The 24,450-nt window shown below is 46.3% G+C and overlaps 1 protein-coding gene across 2 annotated transcripts in view; it reads left to right on the top strand.

Moving 5' to 3' along the window:
• Positions 1 to 24,450, top strand: part of LOC147638935 (uncharacterized) — an 82,069-nt gene that overhangs the window by 38,575 nt on the left and 19,044 nt on the right. For both annotated transcript variants that reach the window (XM_086785790.1, XM_086785782.1), the window contains one exon: positions 18,981 to 19,116. In XM_086785790.1, the coding sequence (XP_086641916.1) occupies positions 18,981 to 19,116 (136 nt within the window). The remainder of the gene's footprint in view (positions 1 to 18,980; positions 19,117 to 24,450) is intronic.

Below are 24,450 nucleotides of genomic sequence, written 5' to 3'. Positions count from 1 at the left end.
GCAAGTTTTCCTGGTGTGGTTAGTATTTCCTTATGTGGTGGTGCTAACCGCGTCCTCAGAGCTTCTGAGAGCTAGTGAAGGTTAGATACACTAGGGAATTTGGGAGCAAAGCTTATTGAGGAGAACCAGGCCATGTTCTCTCCACGGTGTATCCCTTGGCCTGTGTTAGTACGGGCATGCCTGCTGGTGCACAGTGCCGGAAGACTAGTGAAAGGCAGGTGTGCACCTAGTAAAGGTGGTAATGTGTCTGTGATTTGAGACTTCTCCGACCAACACATCTTCATCGACTTGAACCAATTTGTTTGAGTTGTATTCACTTCCTGTGTGGAGAAATCTGGCCTATTTTGGCCTGTGACACTCATAGTCCAAAAGCATCTTTTTAATAATAAAAGCTCTTCTCTTTTTAGTATTTTAAAATCTTTTAATCTTTTGCTTTTCAAAAGCAAAAGATTAAAAGCATAGTCCAAAAAGCATCTTTTTAATAATAAAAGCTCTCTTTTTAGTATTTAAAAATCTTTTAATCTTTTGCTTTCCAAACGCTAATCGCATCATTCTAAGCTTGTAAGGTGACCTTGCGTTGCTATCCTGTCACGTGTCAGTGCCACGTCACCATCGCCACGTTATCAGTGCCACGTAATTTTAATTTTTTTTTCAACACTCTTTTTGGGAGATTTCTTGCGCGTGTTGCGTTTTTGCATATCAGCAATCTGTATTTTGATGCTTCGGTGGCATTCCCCAACGTATTAAACGATTGTCCTTAATTATTAGGTCTTGCTTTTCTTTGCTTTTTTTTTTTCCGTGGACTTGGCTCTTCTCTTTGTGGCTCTTGAGACATGGTTCTTCATGCAGAATGTCCTCTTCTTCTCTTGTGCTTGGCTTTGGGGAGCATCTTTTCCTCACGGTTTTCACCCTTCACACAGAGTGACCTTGGGTTTGACGTCTCTGGCAGATACTTCTCGCACCTCTCGAGTTGCCCTTAGGCGAGAGTTTCCCAATATGATTCTCTTTCTGTGAAGATCAACATGCACCCATTATTTGTCAGAAGACAAACATGTGCACACATGCTCATCCTTGGGTTTTACCAAGCATCCCCGATCCTTGGGACACACACAAATATGCTCACAAGCATAAATCAAATAAACAAATGAATGCACAAACAGTTCCTTGTTTTTGACACCAATTTCTTGGTTTTCACACCAGTTCCTATCGTAGTCCGACTACCCATGCCAGTGTCTGACTATGATAGACTAATAGTATTCATATCCATGTACTCAGTTCTGATTTTCTTCACTGATAAATAGTGCCTCGTGAGATGGCTAGTCCCATGACTCTTGTACAAAAGATTTAGTGTTGTTCAATCTCAAAGTTGCTCCTTTTGGATACAACTTGGACAACAACCCTTGAGTTCTAGAATACTCAATTCCTTGTAGTGGAATATATACCTTGAGCATTCTCCTTTGTTCTTGGTATGTCAAAATACAAAAGCCAGAGACTACTTATGTGCCTTAGGTTTGGCTCTTGGCTTGCTAGCCCCAATTTATGGTATCGTTGGCAGTAGCATCAACACCATCAACAGTAGAATCATCAGCATAAGAGGGCATGGGAACCCAGTTGGCAGCCATCAGGAGCTTTCAACCAGCAGTCGGCTATCATCTGTGTGAAGGCGAGCACATGGGACAACATGGAAGTAAGAGCATCATGTAAAGGAGCAATTAATGCCCATTATTTGTCTAGAAGTAGGCCGAGAGCCACAACAACAAGCCGACTAGCAACCTTAGCATAATATATAAGCAAAGGCATCGTTTGTAGCATTCACATTTAGCAATTCAGTCATTCATCATTATAGACATCAGTAGAAGCATGTAGAAGTGGCAAGAGGTCACCCCGAGGGGCTGACCAAGAACCTACATCATGTATAAGCATTACAGTCACCTTTTTGTACCATATTAAATACAAGAAAACCTTGACATCAACTATCTATCTCTTCTTCTCTCCTCTGTCTTCATGTTTAAATCAACATCTTGTTCTTAATCAAGCTTGGGGCTATGGATCAATACAACAAGGCTTCCGCGCATGCAACGCATGGCATCCCCTTCTGCTAAACTTGATGATGGGATTCCAACCTTTGATCCTAGATGATTGTCATCATCCCCTATCTCCACATGTGGTCTCCCATACTTGTCGCCCTTCCCTTCCTGGCAACCTTTTCATTGAAACCCTTGCTCTCTCTGATTCCACTCCAAATCTGATGTAGAGATATGTGCATCTATTTCACTTTGTCTCCTTGCTTTCTTGCCCTGTCTCTGAACACAACATGAATCCTTCTTCTTGAAACTGATCTTGGCGCCCTTGGCTCCACCCCAATTTCATCCCTTGGAGTGCTTCATAAAAGCTTCTTGGGTAGTCCCAATTGGCTACCGACTCTCATGAAAACCTCCCCTTGGGTTTTGCTTGACACCCAACTTTTGGGAGTCTTGACACATGCTGAGTTTCTCTACTTGGACTTGACACCAGCAGCCCTATTGTTGGCCAGTTTCATGGGCACTAATAAATCTCCATGCTGTCGATTGGAAGTACAAGCCCTCCTAAGATTGGCTGATAGGATTCTGGTCCACCTTCAGCCCTCCTCAAGCTTGTGACAGAATATACTGCTGAAATCTTGATGTTTAGTTGCTGCAAGTTAGGGATTAGCTTGGGATTAAGCATGTGCATGTGTGTCATGTGCACAGTGTGTATCTACCGTGTGCTATACGCATGCAAGACTAGTTTCGAGGCTTGGGGAAGCTTGGAACTAGGCAGGCTGATTGACGAGCTGAGTTAGGGAAATACTAACGGGCAGGCACCCAAGTATGGACGGGTGGGCGGCCAAGTGTGGACGTCCGATGACCGGCCAAGAGCCTATAAAAGGGTGACCAAGGTTAGTTATTGTAATATAGAGAGTCCGCGAGTTTGTGAGAGCTCTATGGTCTTGGAGCCTGGTTCTAGTGCAGACGTGCACCTGCTTTATGCAGCCGAGGTCGACAGCAGTCTCGAGGCCCGCGAGGGCAGCTTCGTGGCGGTATGGGACGTCGCGAGGAGGAGATTGGTTGGTACGTCATCCTAGTTAGCTCAGCTCGTGGCTCGGTGGGGACAGCCAAGACTGTGGACTTGCCCACGGTTGTCATGGTTGGGAGGTGAGTCAGGCCTGCACCCCCTTGCTCGTTTGTTTGCAGGATTCGAGTTTCGAACCAAGATCGATCACGAGGGGATCCGTGGGGATTTGATAGTGGTATCAGAGCATACCTCGTGAACGAGCAAGTCGGTAGGTAGAGAAGAAGAGGTCGAAGAACGGTATGTGTTAAAAAGCTTGCTGTTTTTTCTGTGCATACTGCAGTTTTCAGATTTTGTATGTATTTTTTCTTCATCAAAGACACCCATGTTGATGGGAGATGGTAGTGTAGTAAGGGTTGATTGCTTTGCAAAGAAGAGGAGTTGTGTTGGTGCAGTCGCATGAGAGAACAGGAAAAAAAGAGAAAAAGCACGTTTGCTTTTCTGCTTCGAACGAGAGAGAGAGAGTGAGAGAGAGAGCGTTTGTGCGCTACTGGCGTTGTCTATCGGGTCTCTGTTGGCGGTCCTGCAGGCGGGCGCATGGGCCTACGTGGCCAGGCAGCCAGGCCCATGTAGGCGTCTAGGTCAGGCGGGCAGGCGCCCAGGCCAGCCCAGGCCTACGCAGGCGCTCTAGCCAGCCAGGCAGCGCCCAGGCCAGGCCTGCGTAGCCAACCCAGGCAGCGCCCAGGCGCACGTGGACGGGTGACCACACCTATGCAGGGTTGTCGCAGGCGATGGTTGGTGAAAGCACGCTGGCGAGAAGCGCAGGGCCGGTAGGAAACCCAGTGGTTGACGTCAGCAGCTCACCGACCGGCTAATCCAAGAGAGGAAAAGAAAAAAAAAACACAAGTAAAGCTTACGTTTTTTTTACAAGCTTTCGTTTTTTTTTAGTTTAAATTTTTTTATAAAAATTTAAAAGTCATCTCCTCTCCAAGGTTTAAAAGTGTTTAATTTTTTTTTAAGACTTTAGAATATATATATCCATATATATATATATATATATATATTTATTCAAGAAAAAAAAACACACAAAAGCTAAAGCAAAAGCGAAGCCTAGCTTTTGAAGATTTTTTGGCTTTTGGGAAACCTTTATAAACCCCCTGAAGTGGGCTTCTTGCCACACATCTCTCAAGTTCTCAAGTTCTCAAGTTTTCAAGCTCTCAAGCTCTCAAGTTTGCTCGCACTTTTGTTGTGCAAAGATCGAATTTTCTCTCCACGTACCCTCTTCACGATGTCGACCCAAGAATCAGAGTTGGAGCCCCTTGTGGAACGCGAAGGCTTACCGGCTACGGAAGGTACCGATGCCGATCTTTTTGACGATTTTGTGTCAAAATCAGATTTTCAAGAGTTCAAAGTAGCTCTCGAAGCTTCTTCGACGGAACGTCAGGCACAAATCGCAGCCCAGATGCAGGCTTTGCAGAACTCCATCGCTCTATTGACCACTACCCTCTCTACTTTCTCGGGTATGGATACCTTGGCTTCAGCTTTAGGCCCCAACATTACTCCAGAACCGTTCAGGGGCGAGCAAAAGCAACGCACCAAGGAGATCGTGGACACGTGGCTACACAAGTGGCAAGTTCACTTTCAGTTTCATCCATATGATGATGGAAAGAAGATACAGTTAGCAGCAGGTTTCCTGTCCGGCAAAGCTTTGCTTTGGTGGAAGGAACTCAACCCTAAGCCAACGACTTGGGCACAATTTGAAGATATCTTCAAGAAAGAATTCCTCAAGAAAGAGGATGATTACGATGTTGTTGCCCGGTTTTCAGCTTTGACCATGACCTCGCAGCACCTCACTTATGAGGTCTACCTCCAGAAGTTTCGTGACTTACATATGAAAGCTACAAAGATGGATCCCACTACTCTTTTGGGGTTTTTCGTAGCTGGTTTACCAGACTCGTACCGATTACAGGTTAAAAATAACAAATGTAAAACTTTGGACGAGGCCATTCATTCAGCTCGTATCTATGATGATACGATGGTCTCTTCCAAGTCGAAACCCGTTACCGAGCAGGGGAACAAGCATAAAAGAAAGTTCTCCGTACCTATGGCTAACACGTTAGAGGGAAAGTCTTCGGACCAACCTTCGAAAAGTTCAAGTTCGACACCAGCCAAGAAGAAACGACTCCTTAGGGCTTTGAAGCTCAAGAAGGAAGGACGTCGTTTTATCTGCGAAGAAAAAGGACACATGCGTAACGAGTGCCCGAAGCAAAAGGGTACCAAGTCAAACGCAGGACCCAAGCCAAAGGCAGCTAACCAGTTGTCTTTGACAGGTACGTCAATTACTGTACTTTCTCGCCCTAGTACTTGTTCTGATTGTCTGTTCAATTCTAAGGTATTTGGCATGCATGATCTTCTCCGAGTTTATGGAGAAGTGAAGGGCCATAAAATTCACATTCTTTTAGACCCTGGCAGTTCGCATAACTTTGTTAACTACAAACTTGTGCAGAAATTGAGTCTTGATACGACACTCAGCGACCATACCTATGAGGTACGCCTACCTGCGGGAAGGCAAGTTTGGGATCGCAAGGTGGAGATGCTTCCAATCCAGATTCAGGACTACAAAGACACTCTGGAATGCTATGTTATGCATCTGGAAAATGTAGACTTGTTATTAGGGATTGAGTGGTTTAAGACTCTTGACGTCCAGATAGATTAGTCTAGTCATATTTTTTCTTTTCAGCATAGGGACACCAAGTATAGTATTTTAGGTGATTGTATTCATCCCTCTCAGGGACCTCTTGTAAATACAATTGATTTTGAAAATATAATGGATTCTTCTTTGTATACCGCTTTCCATTGTGTATTGATTCCACTTTCTTCTTTTCTCATCCCTTCCATGGATGTGAATGAATTAAAGTGTGTTTGAAAGCACAGAATTACAGAAGATACTTGATTCATTTCAAGGTGTATTTCTTAAGAAACTGCCATCGGGTTTACCACCTGAACGGGCAGTAGATCATCGTATTGACTTGATCCCTGGTGCTCATCCTGTGAGTATTCCACCTTATAGGATGAGCCAAGCCGAGGAAGATGAGTTGGCTAAACAACTCGAAGATTATTTGAGGATGGGCCAGATCCGTCCAAGTAAATCACCTTGGGGTGCACCTGTGTTGCTTAGGAGAAAGAAAGACAATACTTGGAGAATGTGTATAGATTACGAGAGATTGAACAAGCTGACCATTAAGAACCGTTATCCTCTCCCTAGGTCAGATGACCTGATTGACCGGTTAGCAGGAGGGAAATATTTCACGAAGATAGATTTACGTACTGGCTATCACCAGATACGTATTCATGAAAGGCATGTCGAAAGAACCGCCTTTCGAACTAGGTATGGCCATTACGAGTTTCTCGTATTACCTTTTGGGTTAACCAATGCTCCAGCCACTTTCCAGAAAATGATGAACGATCTTTTTCGTGAACATTTGGGAAAATTTGTGGTGGTGTTCCTGGATGGTATTTTGATTTATAGTCGTACTCTTGAGGATCATGTCAGACACGTCACGATTGTCTTAGCTATTTTAAGACAGAATCGACTATATGCTAAATTGAGTAAATGTGAGTTCTTTATGACCGACATCATTTACTTGGGACACAAGATCACTAGAGATGGATTGTGCATTGACTATGACCGAGTTCAGAAGGTTTTGGACTGGCCTATACCACGAAGAGTGAAACAACTTCGTTCTTTTCTCGGTTTTGTTGTTTTTGAGAGGCAGGAAAGCTCGTTGGGCGGAGTTAATGAAAGATTTTGATTTTGAGATCCGTTATCGAAAGGGTCCATGAATAGTATTGCAGATGCGCTTAGTCGGATTAGAGAGGTGAATACTTTGTCGTTCACCGAGATTTCTATGGACTTATTTCAGTCATTGAGAGGGCTCTGCAGGACTGATAGTTATTTTGGTCCATTTTGGCAGAAGATCTAGGACGGGAGCTCATTGATTGACCAAGACTCGGTGACCGAGCAGTCTACTATTTAGGCTGTAGGAGGTCAGTGGATGATTCGGAATGGTTTGCTATTCCGTAATGACAAAATTTATGTACCACAGATCCCGGACATTAGGTCCAAGATTCTGAGGGAGTGTCACGACGCCCCTTCTGCTGGACACCCTGGGGTACACAGGACGCTATCATTAGTGAAACACACTTTTTATTGGCCGAAGATGAAAGGGTATGTAGAAGATTATGTTCTCAAGTGTCAGATTTGTTAGGCAAATAAAACTGAACGCTTTAGACAGGCTGGGTTGTTGCATCCTTTGCAAATCCCAGGTAATAAATGGGAAAGTATTTCCATGGATTTTATTACCGGATTGCCAAGAACACATCAAGGCCATGATTCTATTTGGGTTGTGGTAGATCGCTTGACAAAAATGGCTAGATTTTTACTGACCCGGAACACTATTACAGCTACGCAATTAGCTCGGCAGTTTATCGAGCAATTGTTTAGACTGTACGGGTTACCGCAAGACATAGTCAGTGATAGGGACGCTAAGTTTACGAGTGATTTTTGGAAACTTGTTTTTGAGAAGTTGGAAACAACTTTGAATTTGAGTTCCTCATATCATCCTCAATCTGATGGCCAGACTGAAAGAGTGAATCAGATTTTGAAGGATATGCTTCGAGCATATGTATCCAAAGGACAGAGTTCATTGGGGGATTATCTTCCTATGTTAGAATTTGCATATAACAGTACTAAGCATACGAGTACAGGGTTTAGTCCTTTCATGCTTATGTACGGTTTTCAACCTAGATCACCTATTACAATAGGATTCTCAGGACTTCAGCATGATGTAGCACGTAATTTTTTGCAAGATATGCAGGAAATGTTACTAGTTGCAAAGGAATCTATTAGAAGTGCTCAAGACCGAGACAGGTTTTATTCTAATAGACATCGTTCACCTAGAGAGTTCTCTGAAGGAATGATGGTGTATTTGCGAGTTCCGAAAAATTCCGAGACTTTACCGACAGGTAGATCTCCGAAATTATCCCCTAGATACTGTGGACCATTTCGTGTTACACGACGGATTGGTTCAGTTGCATATGAATTGGATTTGCCTTCTCATGTGAAAGTTCATCCTGTATTTCATGTCACTAGACTTAAGGAAGTACTGGGTGGAGCAGATCAGTCAGTTACTCATCAAGAAATTATAGATGTCCAGGACATGACATTTGTTCCGCACGAACCTGAAAAGATTCTTGGATTTCGTGAACGAAGATTGCGTCCTACGCTTATCACGGAATACAAGATCAAGTGGAAGGATCGTGTTGAGGAGGACGCTACATGGGAGACATTGACTACTCTTCAGAGAGATTACCCTGGCTTTTTAGTGAGCTCAGGAGTGAGCTCTTAGAGGAAGGGGAGTATGTCATGTGCACAGTGTGTATCTACCGTGTGCTATACGCATGCAAGACTAGTTTCGAGGCTTGGGGAAGCTTGGAACTAGGCAGGCTGATTGACGAGCTGAGTTAGGGAAATACTAACGGGCGGGCACCCAAGTATGGACGGGCGAGCGGCCAAGTGTGGACGCCCGATGACCGGCCAAGAGCCTATAAAAGGGTGACCAAGGTTAGTTATTGTAATATAGAGAGTCTCGCGAGTTTGTGAGAGCTCTATGGTCTTGGAGCCTGGATCTAGTGCAGACGTGCACCTGCTTTATGCAGCCGAGGCCGACAGCAGTCTCGAGGCCCGCGAGGGCAGCTTCGTGGCGGTATGGGCCGTCGCGAGGAGGAGATTGGTCGGTACGTCATCCTAGTTAGCTCAGCTCGTGGCTCGGTGGGGACAGCCAAGACTGTGGGCTTGCCCACAGCTGTCATGGTTGGGAGGTGAGCCAGGCCTGCACCCCCTTGCTTGTTTGTTTGTTCGTTTGTTTGCAGGATTCGAGTTTCGAACCAAGATCGATCACGAGGGGATCCGTGGGGATTTGACAATGTGCATTGCACGTGACATATGGCATGCTTGCATTGGTTACTTGAAATTTGGTAGTTTGTTCCACCTTAAGAGGCAAGAGATGGTGTCAAAATTGCTACAGCTTGAGGCCCCAGTCAAAACATGTTTGTGAGAGGTGCTTTTTGGGCAAAATGCAACATGCATCATTCGTGAAAGATGGATCCCGAAAGATGGATCAGTAGGGCTATCGAGAAATTACAGCTCAGACAAAGCGATGTATGTGGTCCTATGTGGATATCATTTATTGAGAGATACCTCTATTTTGTGACATTCCTTGATGACTACTCTAGGCATGCTTGGGTGTATTCATCGAAGCAAAAGTCAGAGGTTTTTACATGCTTTAGACACTTTCTTTCCATGGCTGAAAATGTGTTTGCTTTAGCTTGGAATCGCAGGAAGCCCTGAGTGGCTCATATGCATGTCTTTGCGTGTTTTGGGTTTGTAACAATCAAAACAGGCCAATTTTGGTGACACTAATTGGGCCCTCTAAGTGCTCATATGGATCCTACAATGACTAGAGAGAATTTGTTGGTCATTGTTTATACGTTGATGACATGCTACTAATAGGTCCCACTGATGAGAAGATTTCAAGCTTCTTTTGAGTTGTTAGATTTGGGCCCGTTGCGTTACAATTTGGGCATTTAGTTTTTACAGTGCGATGATGGGATTGTCATGATGTTGTCAAAGTATATACAAAGGCTGTTGGAAATGTTAATCTTGAGGATTGTAAGCGTGTGACTACACTAGTTGAGACAGGTGCCATGCTTAGCATTCAAGATTATGGAGAGCCTTTTGATTAGATATTATATCCATAGGTTGTTGGATGCTTGGTCTATCTATGCAATATGAGGCCAATATTTTGTATGGGGTATACCTCAAATTGAGTAAATTTGTGCACAGCGCAGGAATGAGGCATTCACAGGCTGTCAAGCGGGTTTTCTGCTACTTTTACAGGGCACTTAGTACCTTGGATTGTCCTATCCCAGGAGGTGAGTCATAACTTGTCACGTGCATCCCGCACTTGGATGCCATGTGGACATTTCTATACAGAAGGTGCAGGACCTGGGATGGTGAACTGGTCCCATGTGAGCCCAGTTCGGGACGAGTCAGCCAGGGATCCATCTCAGTTGTCCGAGGTCAGGTGTGCATTGTCCTGCACAGGAGTCTAAGGTCAGGTGTGCACTGTCCTGCACATGAAACAGTGCCAGTCCGCGCTGTGAGTCTCCCTCTAGAATGATGTCAGTGATTCTGTGTATCTGGTATGGTACCAGATGCTAGATCACTGAGTAGTTAGTGTTTAGGACAAGGGGCCAGCCCATAGGGCTACCCCGGATCTTAGTGTGGGCATGGGAATGGTGTGGAACCACCCCCATGAGGGCCAGGAAGGCCCAGGCTGAACCCACCAACCATGGAGGGGCTGTAGGACAACCCTAGGGCAAGAATAAGGCAGATTCCAAGAGTTTACAGCCTTTACATGGCTGTAGGGCAAGTATGGGGCAGCCCGTATCCCATACAGGCTGCCCAGCCCTTGGAATGTGTGCAAAGGCCTTGCCCAGCCCTTCAAAATCAGGCGCTTCACTTTTCAGCCTGTTAGGGAAAAACGCAACATTTTACGGGATTTAATTCAGCATTTATTGCTGTATTTTCACAGTCGTGGGACATTCTGGCCGACTGCTCCTGTGTGGGTAGTATAAATAGAAGTGTCCATAATCCCATTCATTCATCTCATTATTCACCAAGAGCTCAAGCAAACAAGGGCTAGACAAGCCAAGGAAGTTGCTAAGCAAAGGGGTGGAGTACTGCAGGTCAAGGGCAGGGAATTACCAGCCAAGAAAGGTCCAAGATTGTTGTATTTTCATTCAGATTCACATCATTCTAATAAAGCATATACACCATATGTGGTGGGGGCCCTACAGAGGGTAATTGGGACCCAATACTATGTCCTCTCCATATCTCCCTCTCTCTCTCTCTATTTTCTGCACATCTCCCTTCAGTTTGTGCGTTAATTTCCATTGCGAAAAGAGTGCTGAATTCTGAGTATTGAAGTTACCGATTCTTCTCCGAAGCTTCCGCATGTTACAGTGGTATCAGAGCCTACTTCAAGTGCAAAGATTAAGCAAAGAAACCAGAATTTTTTCTCGCTCGTGTGGTTGGTTTTCAGACGCCGGTGGACTACCCTTTTCGGAGTGACTCCTGTCCCTCGAAGGACGGTTGGTTTTCAGCCTCCGGAAGCCTCCGGACGTCTCCCACACAGATAGTGGATGGTCAAATTGCGTTCCGGAAAGGAAGTGCATTTTTCTGCTATGGCGAGCTTCGACGACGAGAGAGACCAAGCACCATGGGACCAGAGTGCACCAGGCAGCCCAGCTAGGGCACCAGGCTTGAGTGTCACAGACATGCTCCAGCAGATGATGCGAGCAATCGTAGAACAGACAGCCAAGTTGGATGAGCAGAAGGCACAGATCTTGGCTCTGGAGGAGCGTACCTGCTCTCCAGCGTCGCGTTTTCCATCTCCTCCTCCCTCTCCTTCTGTATCCCAGATACTAGATCCTCAACACGAGAACCCTCTCACAGGGTCACAGGGTCACAGCCGCAACCAAGCTCTTTGCTTGAGTTGCAGATGCGTGCATTGGAGATCCGACAACGAGAAGATGAAGCCATGCGACGCGTGGAACACGAGCGTTACCTCAAAGTATTGGACGCCAGATTGACACCGGCGGCGCCCTCGAATCATTTTCCTGAGAAAATGAACTTTAGTAAGTATAATGGTAAACTCGATCCCACAACTCTCTATTCATGGTTACATCAATTTGAAGCTTACTTTGCCGCAATTAGGAAAACAGATACTGACATAGTGATCTTAGCCAGTTGGTACTTGGAAGGTGAGGCCATTCCTTGGTGGACTCAGTGGGCTCATGCCCACACCAGAGTAGGTATGGCAGCTTATGTGTGGGACGAGTTTGTCCGCGACCTTAAGCAGCGGTTTCTACCGCCCCACTACCTTGAGCGACTCGAAGACGAGTTCAGGGGAGCGCGTCAAAACGTGCAACCAGTCCTTGAGTTTACTAATAGAATTTCGACTTTATGTCTGCAATTAGGCTTATCTGATACGGACAAGAAAGGGCAGTTTTTGTATGGCCTGGACACGCAAATCCAATGGGAGGTGCGTATGTTTAGGCCAGCCACCTTTGAAGACACACTCTCGCTTGCGCAAAGTGCAAAAATGAAACATAATGGTGGCAAGCCCAAGACTTCCCAGCTGGCTTCTCCCTGGGCTAACGCCTCGGGGGGTAAAAGCCAGAACCAGACGGGGTCTTAACCAAGACAGAGCCTGGGAGCCTCTGGCTCCAAGAACTCGAACAATGCGTCTAAGCTTACTCCAGACGAGAAAGCGGAGGCAGGCAAGACAGGTGGCAAGTTGAGTGCTGAGGAGCTTTCTCAGTACAAGGAGGGTAGATGTTTTTTTTGTCATACAAAAGGACATACTTCTCGGGACTGTCCGAAGAAGCCTCCAAAGCCGGTCGTCGCCGCCTCCACAGCTTCCGTGGTGAGCTCAGCTCCCACACAGACCCCAGCGGCTACCCCTAGTTCTTCAAACCCCGGTGCTTCAATTGGAGCTATTATTAGCCGGGAGCTCGAAGATAAGCAGAAGGGCATCCATGACCAGGAGTATGAGCGCAATGAATTGCTCAAGTCCTTTGGCTACATAGGTGGCCAGAGAGTCGTTGTCTTGTTTGACAGCGGTAGCACGGAGGATGTGGTGACGGAACAGGCCGCTAGGCGTGCCCGTTTTGAGCTGACTTCGGTGGACAAACAGGTTGAGGGTTTTAGCATAGGCATGACAACGAGCGTCAAGTATGAAGCTCTAGGTGCTAAGTTAGTGATTCAGGGCATAGAGTTTGTGCGTGATTTTATGGTTGCCCCTCTTGTAGGAGCAGACATAATTTTGGGCATTCAGTGGTTTCACAAGTTTCTTCCTGATGTTAAGTGGGACAAGCACACGTTCCAGATCAATCGGAATGTGTCAAACGCCCTGGTGACCATTAAGTGTGAACCAGGAATTCTGAACTTTTCGCTCATAAGCCACTTGCAGGCTAAGCGAGCAGTTAGGAAAGGCGCACAGTGTGCGATGATTTACATCCAGACAGCCCAGATGATAGCCAGTGCTTCCGAGAAGTACTCGGTTCTCCATGAAAATTTCTAGAAGATTTTTCTTCGGGACAGTCTCCCTTCCGAGCTCCCTCTGTCCAGACCGGAGGACCACAAGATTGACCTCCTCCCAAGCTCGGAACCCCCGAGCAAGTTTCCGTATCGCCTTTCTAAGGCAATGAAATCGGAGTTGGACCGCCAACTCCAAGAATTGTTGCAATCTGGCTTCATCCGCCCCAGTGTGTCGCCATTTGCAGCACCGATCTTATTTGTCAAGAAGAAAGATGGGTCTTCCCGTTTGTGTGTCGATTATCGTGCACTCAACAAGCTGACTATCAAGAGCAAATTCCCGATGCCTCGAATTGATTATATTCTCGAGAGGTTGAATGGAGCAAAGTTGTTCTCAAAACTGGATTTAAAGAGTGGGTACCACCAGGTACGGATTGTGGAGGGGGACATCCCCAAGACAGCCTTCCGTACGGAACGGGCCCACTATGAATTTGTGGTCATGTCATTTGGCTTGACAAACGCCCCAGCTACATTTAACCGCATGATGATGCGTGTTTTCCGGGATTTGATTGGAAAGTGTGTGCTCATATTTCTGGATGACATACTGGTTTTTTCAGCTACGGTTGAGTAGCATGACATTGATGTGGAGAAAGTCCTTAAGTTGCTGGAAAGCAAGGAGCTCTACGTCAATGAAAAGAAGTCAGAATTTTATCCGTTCTAGGTGCATTACTTGGGATATATAATTAGTGCTGAAGGCATTCGACTTGATCTGGCTAAAGTGGCCGAGATTGTCAACTGGGAAGTACCTCAGACAGCCTATGCATAGTTGCCAGGCGTTTCAGAAACGGCAGGTATGAAACGGGTTTCATACGTTTTGAAACGTTTCATAAAAGGTAAGAAACGGGTACAAAAAGGTTTCATACAAAATAGAAAAAACATGTATATTTTTTACTTGAAATATAGAAAAGAAAAAACAGTTGACATAACTTATAAGAGACCACATTGAATTCATTTCAATAAAAACAAAATACATGTAAGATATGATGATATCACAAATCACGTGGGTGATCACTGATGACTAAACAGAAATCAAAAGGATCACCACGTGGGTGATGAGTCATGACTCAAAATCCAAGATCAAAATAAATAGCATGTCCAAAGTTCAAACCAAATAACATGTCCAAATAAAATGATACTGGCAGCACCTGCTAGCTACTATCTGCAATGTGCATCCTCATCTGCATCCTCATGCTCATCCTCATCTGCATCTTCTGCCTTTGCAGCCTCACTCTCAAGGTCACTGCTGGTAGCCGAGTCCTCAAATGCCTCATCCTCTAGAGGTGCAGGTGCACCACTAGTACTAGCCTCTCGAGAAGATCGTGTAGTGCGAGCCGGAGCCATGATCTCCTCATAGAGCATAGAATAGATGTCTTTCTCCTCCTGAGGAATGTCGGGAATCTCCTTGCACTTCATGATATCAATCTTATCTGGATTCACTTGGCGAGGCTCAATGGGATGACCCTTTTGTTCTAGCAATCAGAGATTGCAATGACAAAAGACAAGCCTCTCCAATTGTGCTGAGGAGAGTCTATTTCTCTTTTTCGTGTGAAAAAGAGCCCATGTACTCCAGTTTCTCTCACAAGGCCCTGAACTGCAATCCTGGGCGAGAACTCTCAATGCAATCCGTCTCTACATTGTACCAAAAAAAAAAAAAGGATGATGAAAAAAACGTGTTTCATACAAGACGAAACGTTTCGAAACGTTTCGTACGTTTCGAAACGTTATGAAACGCGTTTCTATGCAACTGTGAGCCTATGACTTTAGATCCTTTGTGGGTATATGCCAGGCATACTCCACCCACATCGACAAGTTTTTTGACCCCTCGGCAGATCTCACCGATCTGCTAAAGAGAGTGAAGACAAGAAGGCAAAAGATTCGAATGACTCCACGAGCATTGGAGGCATTCCAGAACCTCAAGGTGGCTCAGAAGCGCCTTGTTTAGCACTTGCCTCGTGGGATGACCCATTTCAGGTGATCACCGATGCGAGTAACATCGTAATTGGAGGTGTTTTATAACAGAATGGTCATCTAGTAGCTTACATGTCTCGTAAGTTACTGCCTGCCGAGAAGAACTATTCAGTCTATGATCATTGGAAACATTTTCTGTATGGCCGTGACTTCGAGGTTCGCACTGACCATCAGGCATTACGCTGGATTCAGACAATGCCAAGTGCACAGTGGAGTGATCGACAACACCGCTGGAGTCGGATATTCCAGCAGTTTGGTGGTATGATTGAGTACCTTCCAGGAAAGGCCAATCCAGTGGCCGATGCTTTGAGCAGGAAGGGACACGTGTCTACGATTCTAACCACTAGACTTGATCTTGTTGGTACAGGACTAGAGGACATGAAGCACACGTACGCAAATTCCGAGGAATTCGGTACACAGTGGGAACAGGCATTGGATGCCACAGGACCATGCCATTTTCTGATACGTGATGGTTGGCTTTTCTACAAAGGCCGACTATGTGTCATGAAGTCGTTCAGGGCAGCTCTTCTCCATGATGCCCATGACGCCATTACAGGTGGTCACAGGGGCATGAATTCGACTCTGGAGAAATTAGAACGGCAATACTATTGGCCAAAGATGAGGCGTGATGTGTTTACATATGTACAACGCTGTGACATTTGTCAGAAGGTGAAAGCTCCTCGTGGAAAGAAGATAAAGTTGTTACAGCCCTTGCCAATTCCTGAGGGTCCTTTCCAAGACATTTCGATGGACTTTCTCACAAATTTGCCTCCGAGTCCGAGTAAGCGTAATACGCAGTGCTTAACTATTGTTGATAGGTTTAGCAAATTTGTTATGCTTATTCCTTGCAGGGCCACTGTGACTGCCGAGGATGTTGCCCAGTTGTTCATTCGGCATTGGTGCCCGATTGGCGGGATTCCTAGGACCATAGTGTCAGACCGAGATGCCAAGTTTACCAGTCATTTTTGGAGGGCATTGTTTGATAATTTTGGTACTAAGTTAAATTTTTTCAGTGCATTCCACCCACAGACGTACGGCCAGACAGAGATATACAACCAGTTGGCCTTTGATGTGCTGAAGTGTTATGTCCACGATCAGCAAGGTAAGTGGGAATCGTATTTGCCTTTAGTTCAAGTTGTTTTGAATGATTCTTTTTCTTTAGCTATTGGCAGGACTCCATATGAGGCAGCGTTTGGAAGACCTTTCCAGTCATTGTTAACAAGGACTTCGTCTTCAGTACCTGAAGCGAATAGAGTGACGGAGTCTTACTAGGAGATTTTAGAGTCGGTAAAAGACAGATTGGCTAAAGCGCAAGAGGCCTACACTCGACAGGCCGATAAAGACCGAAGGGATATGAAGTTTTCGGAAGGGGATTGGGTTTATCTTCGGATTATGAACCAAAGATTGAAACAGGTGGGCAAGCGATGCCCAAAGTTGTCTTTCGGGAGCTTCGGACCTTTTTCCATCAGGAAAAAGATTAATGAGGTGTCTATGTAGTTAAAGCTACCTCCGAGTTGGACTATGCACGATGTATTTCATGTCAGTTGGTTAAAGCCATATGCAGGTCCAACCCCTTCAGAGGTTAAAGACGAAGCGGAACCAGACATTGTTGATGAAGTAAAAGTCATGGTTCCAAAAAAAATCCTTCTGCACCGTTTCAAGCATGGCTCAAGCCGAAGACTACGACAGTTCCTCACAAAGTTTCAGGACCGAGGAACCCATGAAGTGGTATGGCTCGACAAAGAGTTTTTCGAAGACTATCCGGCGTTATTGACGGATTATTTGGAGGCTATGCAGCTTCCGTCAAGTTAAGCAGAAGGGGATGTCACGTGCATTCCGCACTTGGATGCCACGTGGACATTCCTGTATAGAAGGTGCAGGACCTGGGATGGTGAACTGGTCCCATCTGAGCCCAGTCTGGGACGAGTCAGCGAGGGATCCATCTTAGTTGTCCGAGGTCAGGTGTGCATTTTCTTGCACAGGAGTCTAAGGTCAGGTATGCACTGTGCTGCACATGAAACAGTGCCAGTCCGCGCTGTTAGTCTCCCTCTAGAATGATGTCAGTGATTCTGTGTATCTGGTATGGTACCGGATGCTAGATCACTGAGTAGTTAGTGTTTAGGACAAGGGGCCAGCCCATAGGGCTACCCCGGATCTTAGTGTGGGCATGGGAATGGTGTGGAACCACCCCCATGAGGGCCAGGAAGGCCCAGGCTGAACCCACCAGCCATGGAGGGGCTGTAGGACAGCCCTAGGGCAAGAATAAGGCAGATTCCAGGAGTTTACAGCCTTTACATGGCTGTAGGGCAAGTATGGGGCAGCCCATACAGGCTGCCCAGCCCTTGGAATGTGTGCAAAGGCCTTGCCCAGCCCTTTAGAATGAGGCGCTTCACTTTTCAGCCTGTTAGGGAAAAATGCAGCATTTTATGGGATTTAATTCAGCATTTATTGCGGTATTTTCACAATCGTGGGACATTTATGGGCTGGCCGACTGCTGTAGCACTGGCCGACTGCTCCTGTGTGGGTAGTATAAATAGAAGTGTCCATAATCCCATTCATTCATCTCATTATTCACCAAGAGCTCAAGCAAACAAGGGCTAGACAAGCCAAGGAAGTTGCTAAGCAAAGGGGTGGAGTACTGCAGAACAAGGGCAAGGAATTCCCAGCCAAGAAAGGTCCAAGATTGCTGTATTTTCATTCAGATTCACATCATTCTAATAAAGCAAATACACCATCCGTGGTGGGGCCCCTACGGAGGGTAATTGGGACCCAATACTGTGTCCTCTCCATCTCTCCCTCTCTCTCTCTCTCTCTCTCTCTCTCTCTATTTTCTGCACATCTCCCTTCAGTTTGTGCGTTAATTTCCGTCGCGAAAAGAGTGCTGAATTCTGAGTATTGAAGTTACCGATTCTTCTCCGAAGCTTCCGCATGTTACAGTAATGTAACACGCGGAAGCTCTGGGAGTCTTCTTTCAGCCCTAAACACTCCTGGCAACATGCTGATGCAAAACGCAGCTATAGAGAGATAGTAGAGAGAGAGAGAGAGAGATGCTGGAAATTCAGTATATTGCTATAGTCCCAAAAGGTACTCTTACTCACAGCCCTAGGCTGCCTTGAATAAAAGGTGAGTAACACCCAAAACTGTCCCCCTAAGGGACTCCTACTGACCCAAACCCAGAATGAAAGTAGAAAGGTCTGGCTTTAAATTGCAAGATTTACCTCAATTGTGCTCTCAATGCATTAACAAACTGGGAATGTGAAAAACTCATGCATCTCTTGCAATACCCGCACCATGTTGGATGAATCTGTTGATAAGGGATGTTGACCTACTTTGCTGCTTCTCTGGGCTACTCTAGGGCATTTGTGGGCACGTGTTTGCTGCTTTTAGGGAAGTTAGGGGCCTATTCATATGAAAAACCCCCTCCAAGTAACACGAGTTATCTAGGCCCTTTGCATGCTTAGGCTACCCAAAACTGCCCCAAACTCGTCCATTTCTGCTCCATGCTGATTTGCTAGTGATTCTGCCCTGCCGTAAGCTTCACACATTTCTAACACTTACCAATGATCCAACACCAGTCTAAGTTGCTCTTCAATTCTCGGCTTGTTCATTTTCATTGGCCATGTGGCTCCAATGACTCTCACCTAGGGCCTAAGCATGACATTGTGACGTCTTGTATGAATACAATGTGTTGTAACTTTCCATGTTTTGTTAAGTATTACTTGTCTTCAATACAATTAATTATCTTGTTTCTTTTGTGAAGGAGTCAAGTACTTCTTAAGTATGGGCTTCGGAGGGTTCTCCAATCAGGGTTTTCTTGGTTATCTCTAAATGATGCTGGTGGCTTGACGTCAGAGGTTGAAGTGGAACTCCTGCGGTCTATTCACCATCTACTACAGGTAGGTCTGCTTGGTGAGGTTTCGAGCATACATGCATCTTGTGGTATGACGTGTCTCTGTTATAACGTACCTTTATCTTAAGAATTTTGTTTTACCTTCAAAATTTGTGGTATGGACACTAGTAATTTTTGAACTTCCTTGTTATGGGCCTTATTTGGTTTAGTGCTATGTAATATTTGCATAGGGACAACCAGAAATCAGCGAGAAAATGGAGAAACCCGATTTTGTATCTTCATGTCCCTCTTCCTATCTCTTTCTCTCTCATCTCTCTTCTTCTCCTGCCAATAACTAACTTATATAGCCCCTCCTATAACTTGGACCTAATATTAGCTGATTGTCTCGTTTAACATCTAGGCTCCCTCTAGATGCTGTCCCCGATGCTGAAGTTAACCTAACCTAAAGTTAGACTTGTTAACCCGTCTTTGACCTTGGCATGATGTCCTCAGCAATGAATCTGGGGAGCTATTCTTTAGACTCCACACACTTTTCCAAGTGGCCTAAAATTGAGACCGACCCTTCCACTGGATCAGATACTAGCAATAAACGTTTTTTCGAGTCCGTCTAGAATGTTGACCAAGAACCTGTAACTGCTCCTCACTGGTGGAAAAGGTAGGTTGTCATGACCAGCAGTTTATGCTTCTTTAAAACACAACCTTCACTCAAATAGGTACATGCAGAGCCGGTTCACAGCAAGTACATCTGGTGCAGCAGATAATACTGTAAGCACAGTAGAGTTTATCCAGCAAGAGCAGCCCGTACAGTAGACTTTTCAGCAGAGTTTGCAGCAAGTACAGCAGGTACAGAGGGCTGTATGATAAAGCTTCCAGCAAGTACAGCAGGTACATAAGGATTTCCAACAGGTCTTAAGCACATCGTATCCAAGCCAGAGGGAGAAAAAGATAGTGCAGTCGGGTACTTTCTGTAATCACCTTCAAAGAGAGAAAAAAAGAGTTTTTGGTACTTCTGTTTCAGCATGCCAAGTAGATGGAGTCGGGGGGCTGTTTTCCATACGCCGATGAGAAAAAGAAAAAGAGTCGGGTTTTGCTACTTCAGGCCGACAGAATGGAAAAAGAGAGAGAGAGAGCGGGCAGTCGGGCCCCTTCGAAGAGAGAAAAAAAGAAAGAAAGATATATTGAGAGTCTACTAAAGACCCAATGGGCCTATGAGACCAAAGTGATACAATAATGTCCATGGCATATCTCATCATGGAATGGAAAATAAAACATAAACATAGCTATCTCACTGGGGTGATACAAAACTGTCCATGGAAACTCATCATGGAATACAAAGAACATAGAAACATGAGAGCAACATCAACTCTGAGTAGATAGTATACCACTCTCCAAAATATGAAGCATGGGGCTAATGAGTATGGCCGAGAGAGAGAGAGAGCATCGGGTTGGCAACATTTCTCCCCTCCACGTACTCCATCCCACAATACGTAACTTCAAATGGGTTTTGGGCACCCACACTTATTGTTGCCCAAGGCCAATAACTTTAATAAGTGTGAATACATAACTTTATAAATATAAAGGTTAGAATAGCAACATTTAAAATAAATGAATATGCCAAACTTACCACATGTTCACATGCAATAAAACATGTCAGAAGACAGGGCAAGCTTCATAGCTCACTGGCAGGCGTCCTTGCTCAATTAAGTGGCACATCATGGTAGGCAGCTACACAAATACAAGTCACGCGAAAACAATTTCAGACATGCAAAAATGGATGCATGTGCACATGTATTGAACAAAATCTCTCTTTCATGAATTTTGTACAAAACATTCTTGTTGGGCACAAAATTGGCGCAACAGAATGTGAAAACCCTGGCCTTCCTATGGAGTGACAGTCCCATAGGCAAGACGCTATACAAACACGGGTCCTTCCATGGACTGACAATCCCATGGACAAGACACCGTCTTGGCCATACACGGGTGGCACGATACAGCTCCCGTCCATATGACATGTTCTTGGTCACACATGGGTGGCACAAGATTGGCTCCCGTCCATGTGACACAAAGTAACTGGCCCCTTTCACATGAGACACCGGCCTGGCCTCATGTGAACATGGCACAAATCTGGCCGCTCTATGGAGTGACAATCCCATAGGAGTGGCACCAAAAATGAAGATGGACCAAACGGTGATAGAACCACCTCGGGTTCCATAGGAATACGTTGTGGAGATTAGGAATCTTTTTTTTTTCCGAGAAAAGGATCCTTCTATTAGTTATTGAAAGAACAACCACAAAGGGCTAAAAACAGCCACGAAGGGCTAGATACAAACTCGCCTCATGTACAGGGCGGGAATCAAGTAATCAAAGGAGGGGAAGAGAAGCTTCTCCTCTGGCTGGCCGCTCTCTAAGGAGAAGGCTATCTCATACAGGGGGAGGGGAGGGGGGAATAGCCACATGGGTGATTTGTAATGCCAAGTGGGGTCACCACCTTTATTAGTGAGAAAAGGGCGAGGCCGCCAGAGCCTTTCCGCCACTTCCGTATGCGGTCAGATCCAGACTGCAACTTCCCCCACTGGCTGCGGAGAGCATGTATGATATCGAGCCAAATGCTCCCGATAGACTCAGCTAGCGGAGTGTGGGTACCCTCAATGGCTTCGTTGCATCTAGCTCGCCATATGTGCCAGGCTGCAATGCTACTGCAAATCTCCCATCTTTGGCATGAGCTTGGTCACCAATGATCTGTAGGTGGGGCTATGATTGGTACTATCGAAATGCGGTGGTGAGAGACCTGAAGGGCTAGCCCTCCCCCATCCTCCTCGTAAGCCCTGACCACCTCAGTCTCTGTGGCCCAAGCGACGGTGCCCCATGTAATGATCTCGGTCAATTCCCTATCCATAGTGAAGATGCGGAGAATCCGCTACCAAACCTACTGAGCCTTCGGGCAATCCCAAAGACAATGTCGTTGAGACTCCTGGGGGTGGCTGCACCTCGGGCAAGCTGCTGGCCTACCTCCAATTGCCAACCGCCAAGCTCCTGTGTGCCATCAGCCAAAGAAAGAGGGTAATCTTTCTAGGACGAAAACTATCCCAAAGCCTCTTCCAAAGATTTGAGAGGAAACACTGTGAGAGGCCCTGTGACTACCAGTGTGTTGTTGTTTGCCGGGGTGCCATCAATCTTTGGCATCTGGATCCTTTGCCCTAGACGCGCTGTATATGCAAAGAAGGGGGCATCCAGAGTCTCCTCCCGATCAGCGGGGTCATGTCAAGTCCACTTGCCCGGGTCCCACTGAAGGTGTGTGAGAAGTCGGCACTCCCATATCCATAGCCGCCAGAATCTCTCCCGTCCGGTGGTTCTTGAATTCCAATCACGCTCACCCTCTGTAAGGTGCAGCCCGTTGAAATCCTCTAAGGGGAGCTCGAATCTCTCTAATCCACCATGGTATCCAATAGAAAAGGTGAGCAGACCACTGCCCTCATCCGCACCATGGACTACCACAAGAATATCATGCCTGGTAAACACGCCTAGCCACACTGGGGAGTCGGGTTTGGGATAGGAGTCAGCCACTCCTGTGGAATAGCTGAGTTGATGTTGATGCTGAGCTTGTCTCTACCTCGCATCCCTGTCAGGTCTCTCTCCTGTAGCTCTGGGGATAATTGTCTGTGTGCGATCCACTCCTGTGGAATAGCTGAGTTGATGTTGATGCTGAGCTTGTCTCTACCTCGCATCCCTGTCAGGTCTCTCTCCTGTAGCTCTGGGGATAATTGTCTGTGTGCGATCCATTCTCCAAGGGACTTGGAAAGTCCTATGCTCAACGCTCCCCATGATACATGAGGTTGGGTCCCCAACAGGTGGCCACTGGGTAAACGGATCAGGGGATTCTAAACCAATGGCTGCTGAAGGCGCTTCTCTGAGGCTACTAGAGCTATTTGCCTAAGGGCCGGCTTGAGGTGATCCCAAGCTCGAAGTAAACTGGCTGCAAACTGTGCTCAAAAGCTGGACTAAAACCGATGGTCTGCATCTTTGTGAGGATCCATCTGGTACTCTGCGGCTAAGGGCCCCATAGACTTGGGGTGCAGGCTGAAATCCGGGCCAAGGCTCACCACCGGGAAGGAGTCCTTGAACAATCAACTTGCCCAACGGGGCACGGCTTTGAGTAGCAGGGTCAATGAGGCCTAGGCCCCCTCTACGTCGTGGTTGAATGATCACTCTCCATGCCACCTTGGCCCCTGATAGGCCTCCCGTCACTGCCGGCCCATAAGAAGTTCCTGATCAACCGTTGTACCTGGCCAATACAAGCTTGAGAGAAGGCCCAACACGAAGTGGCAAGAAGAACTTGGTTCGCCACCACCACTCTACCTGCAAGGGAGAGTCTCATAGAACTCCAGTATAAAAGCTTATTCCGAATACTCAAAAGAAGAGGGCCGAGCTGCTGCTGCGTAGGAGAGATATCAATGCCCACCTGGCATCCAAGATAGCGAATTGGAGTGTCCCTCGAGATCCACTGGAAAGCCTCAACTGGGCACCAAGTCAGGGCGCGTGCAGAACCTACCCAAAAACCACACGACTTGTGCGAGTTGATCAGTGCTCTCCAGAGAGGCTCTCAGAGGGTTTGATACATTTGATTCCTAAGGAGGGTGGTGACAGATTGGAGATCTGACAGTGGAGACCCATCACTCTTCTAGGGACTGCCTATAAGATACTGGCCAAGGTCATCAGAAAGAGACTTCAGCCTTTCCCCCCAGACTTGATTCATGACACTCAAACTGGCTTTGTTCAGGATCTGAGCATCCTGGACAACATCTTCACCTTTTGGGAGGCGACATCGTCAGCCAGGATGTGGGAGCAGGACCTCATAGTGCTACTGCTAGATTTTGAGAAAGCTTAAGATAGGGTGGATTGGAGCTTTCTGAGGGCACGATGAGCCGGATGGGATTCCCCATGGAGTGGATTCGTGGGGTTCTAGGACTCTACTCAGCCTTGCACAGCCAGGTTCTCATTCAGTGGCAACAGATTCCCCCTTTCCCGCTCGGTACGGCAGGGTTGTCCTTTGGCACCTTACCTATTCCTATTCATTGCCGAGACCATGAGTAGTTTTCTCTTAGCCCAGGAGACCGGCTTTTAGGGGTTGCGTCTCCCCCTCCACCCTCAAGAGGAGCTACTTGACTCAGAGTTTGCAAATGGCATAGCAGCTTACCTTTCAGGAGATGTGGGGAATCTCCAGAGATTCGTGGATGCGATCGAGATCTTTTGTTGCACATCACATGGCACTTGTGAGCATAATCTCATTGAAGGTAGCTTGAAGGCCGCCTTCCATGAGGTCCGAGCGACGAAGAAAGAAAGAGACTAGAAGCCCGTCCGCCCCCGGGCATTGTGACAAAGA

The sequence above is a fragment of the Cibotium barometz genome, chromosome 4 (assembly GCF_041138505.1).
Source record: "Cibotium barometz isolate CiBa-2024 chromosome 4, ASM4113850v1, whole genome shotgun sequence".
Lineage (NCBI taxonomy): Eukaryota > Viridiplantae > Streptophyta > Polypodiopsida > Cyatheales > Cibotiaceae > Cibotium > Cibotium barometz.
Note: the sequence above shows the minus strand (reverse complement) of the source record. Positions and strands in the feature narration are given on the sequence as shown.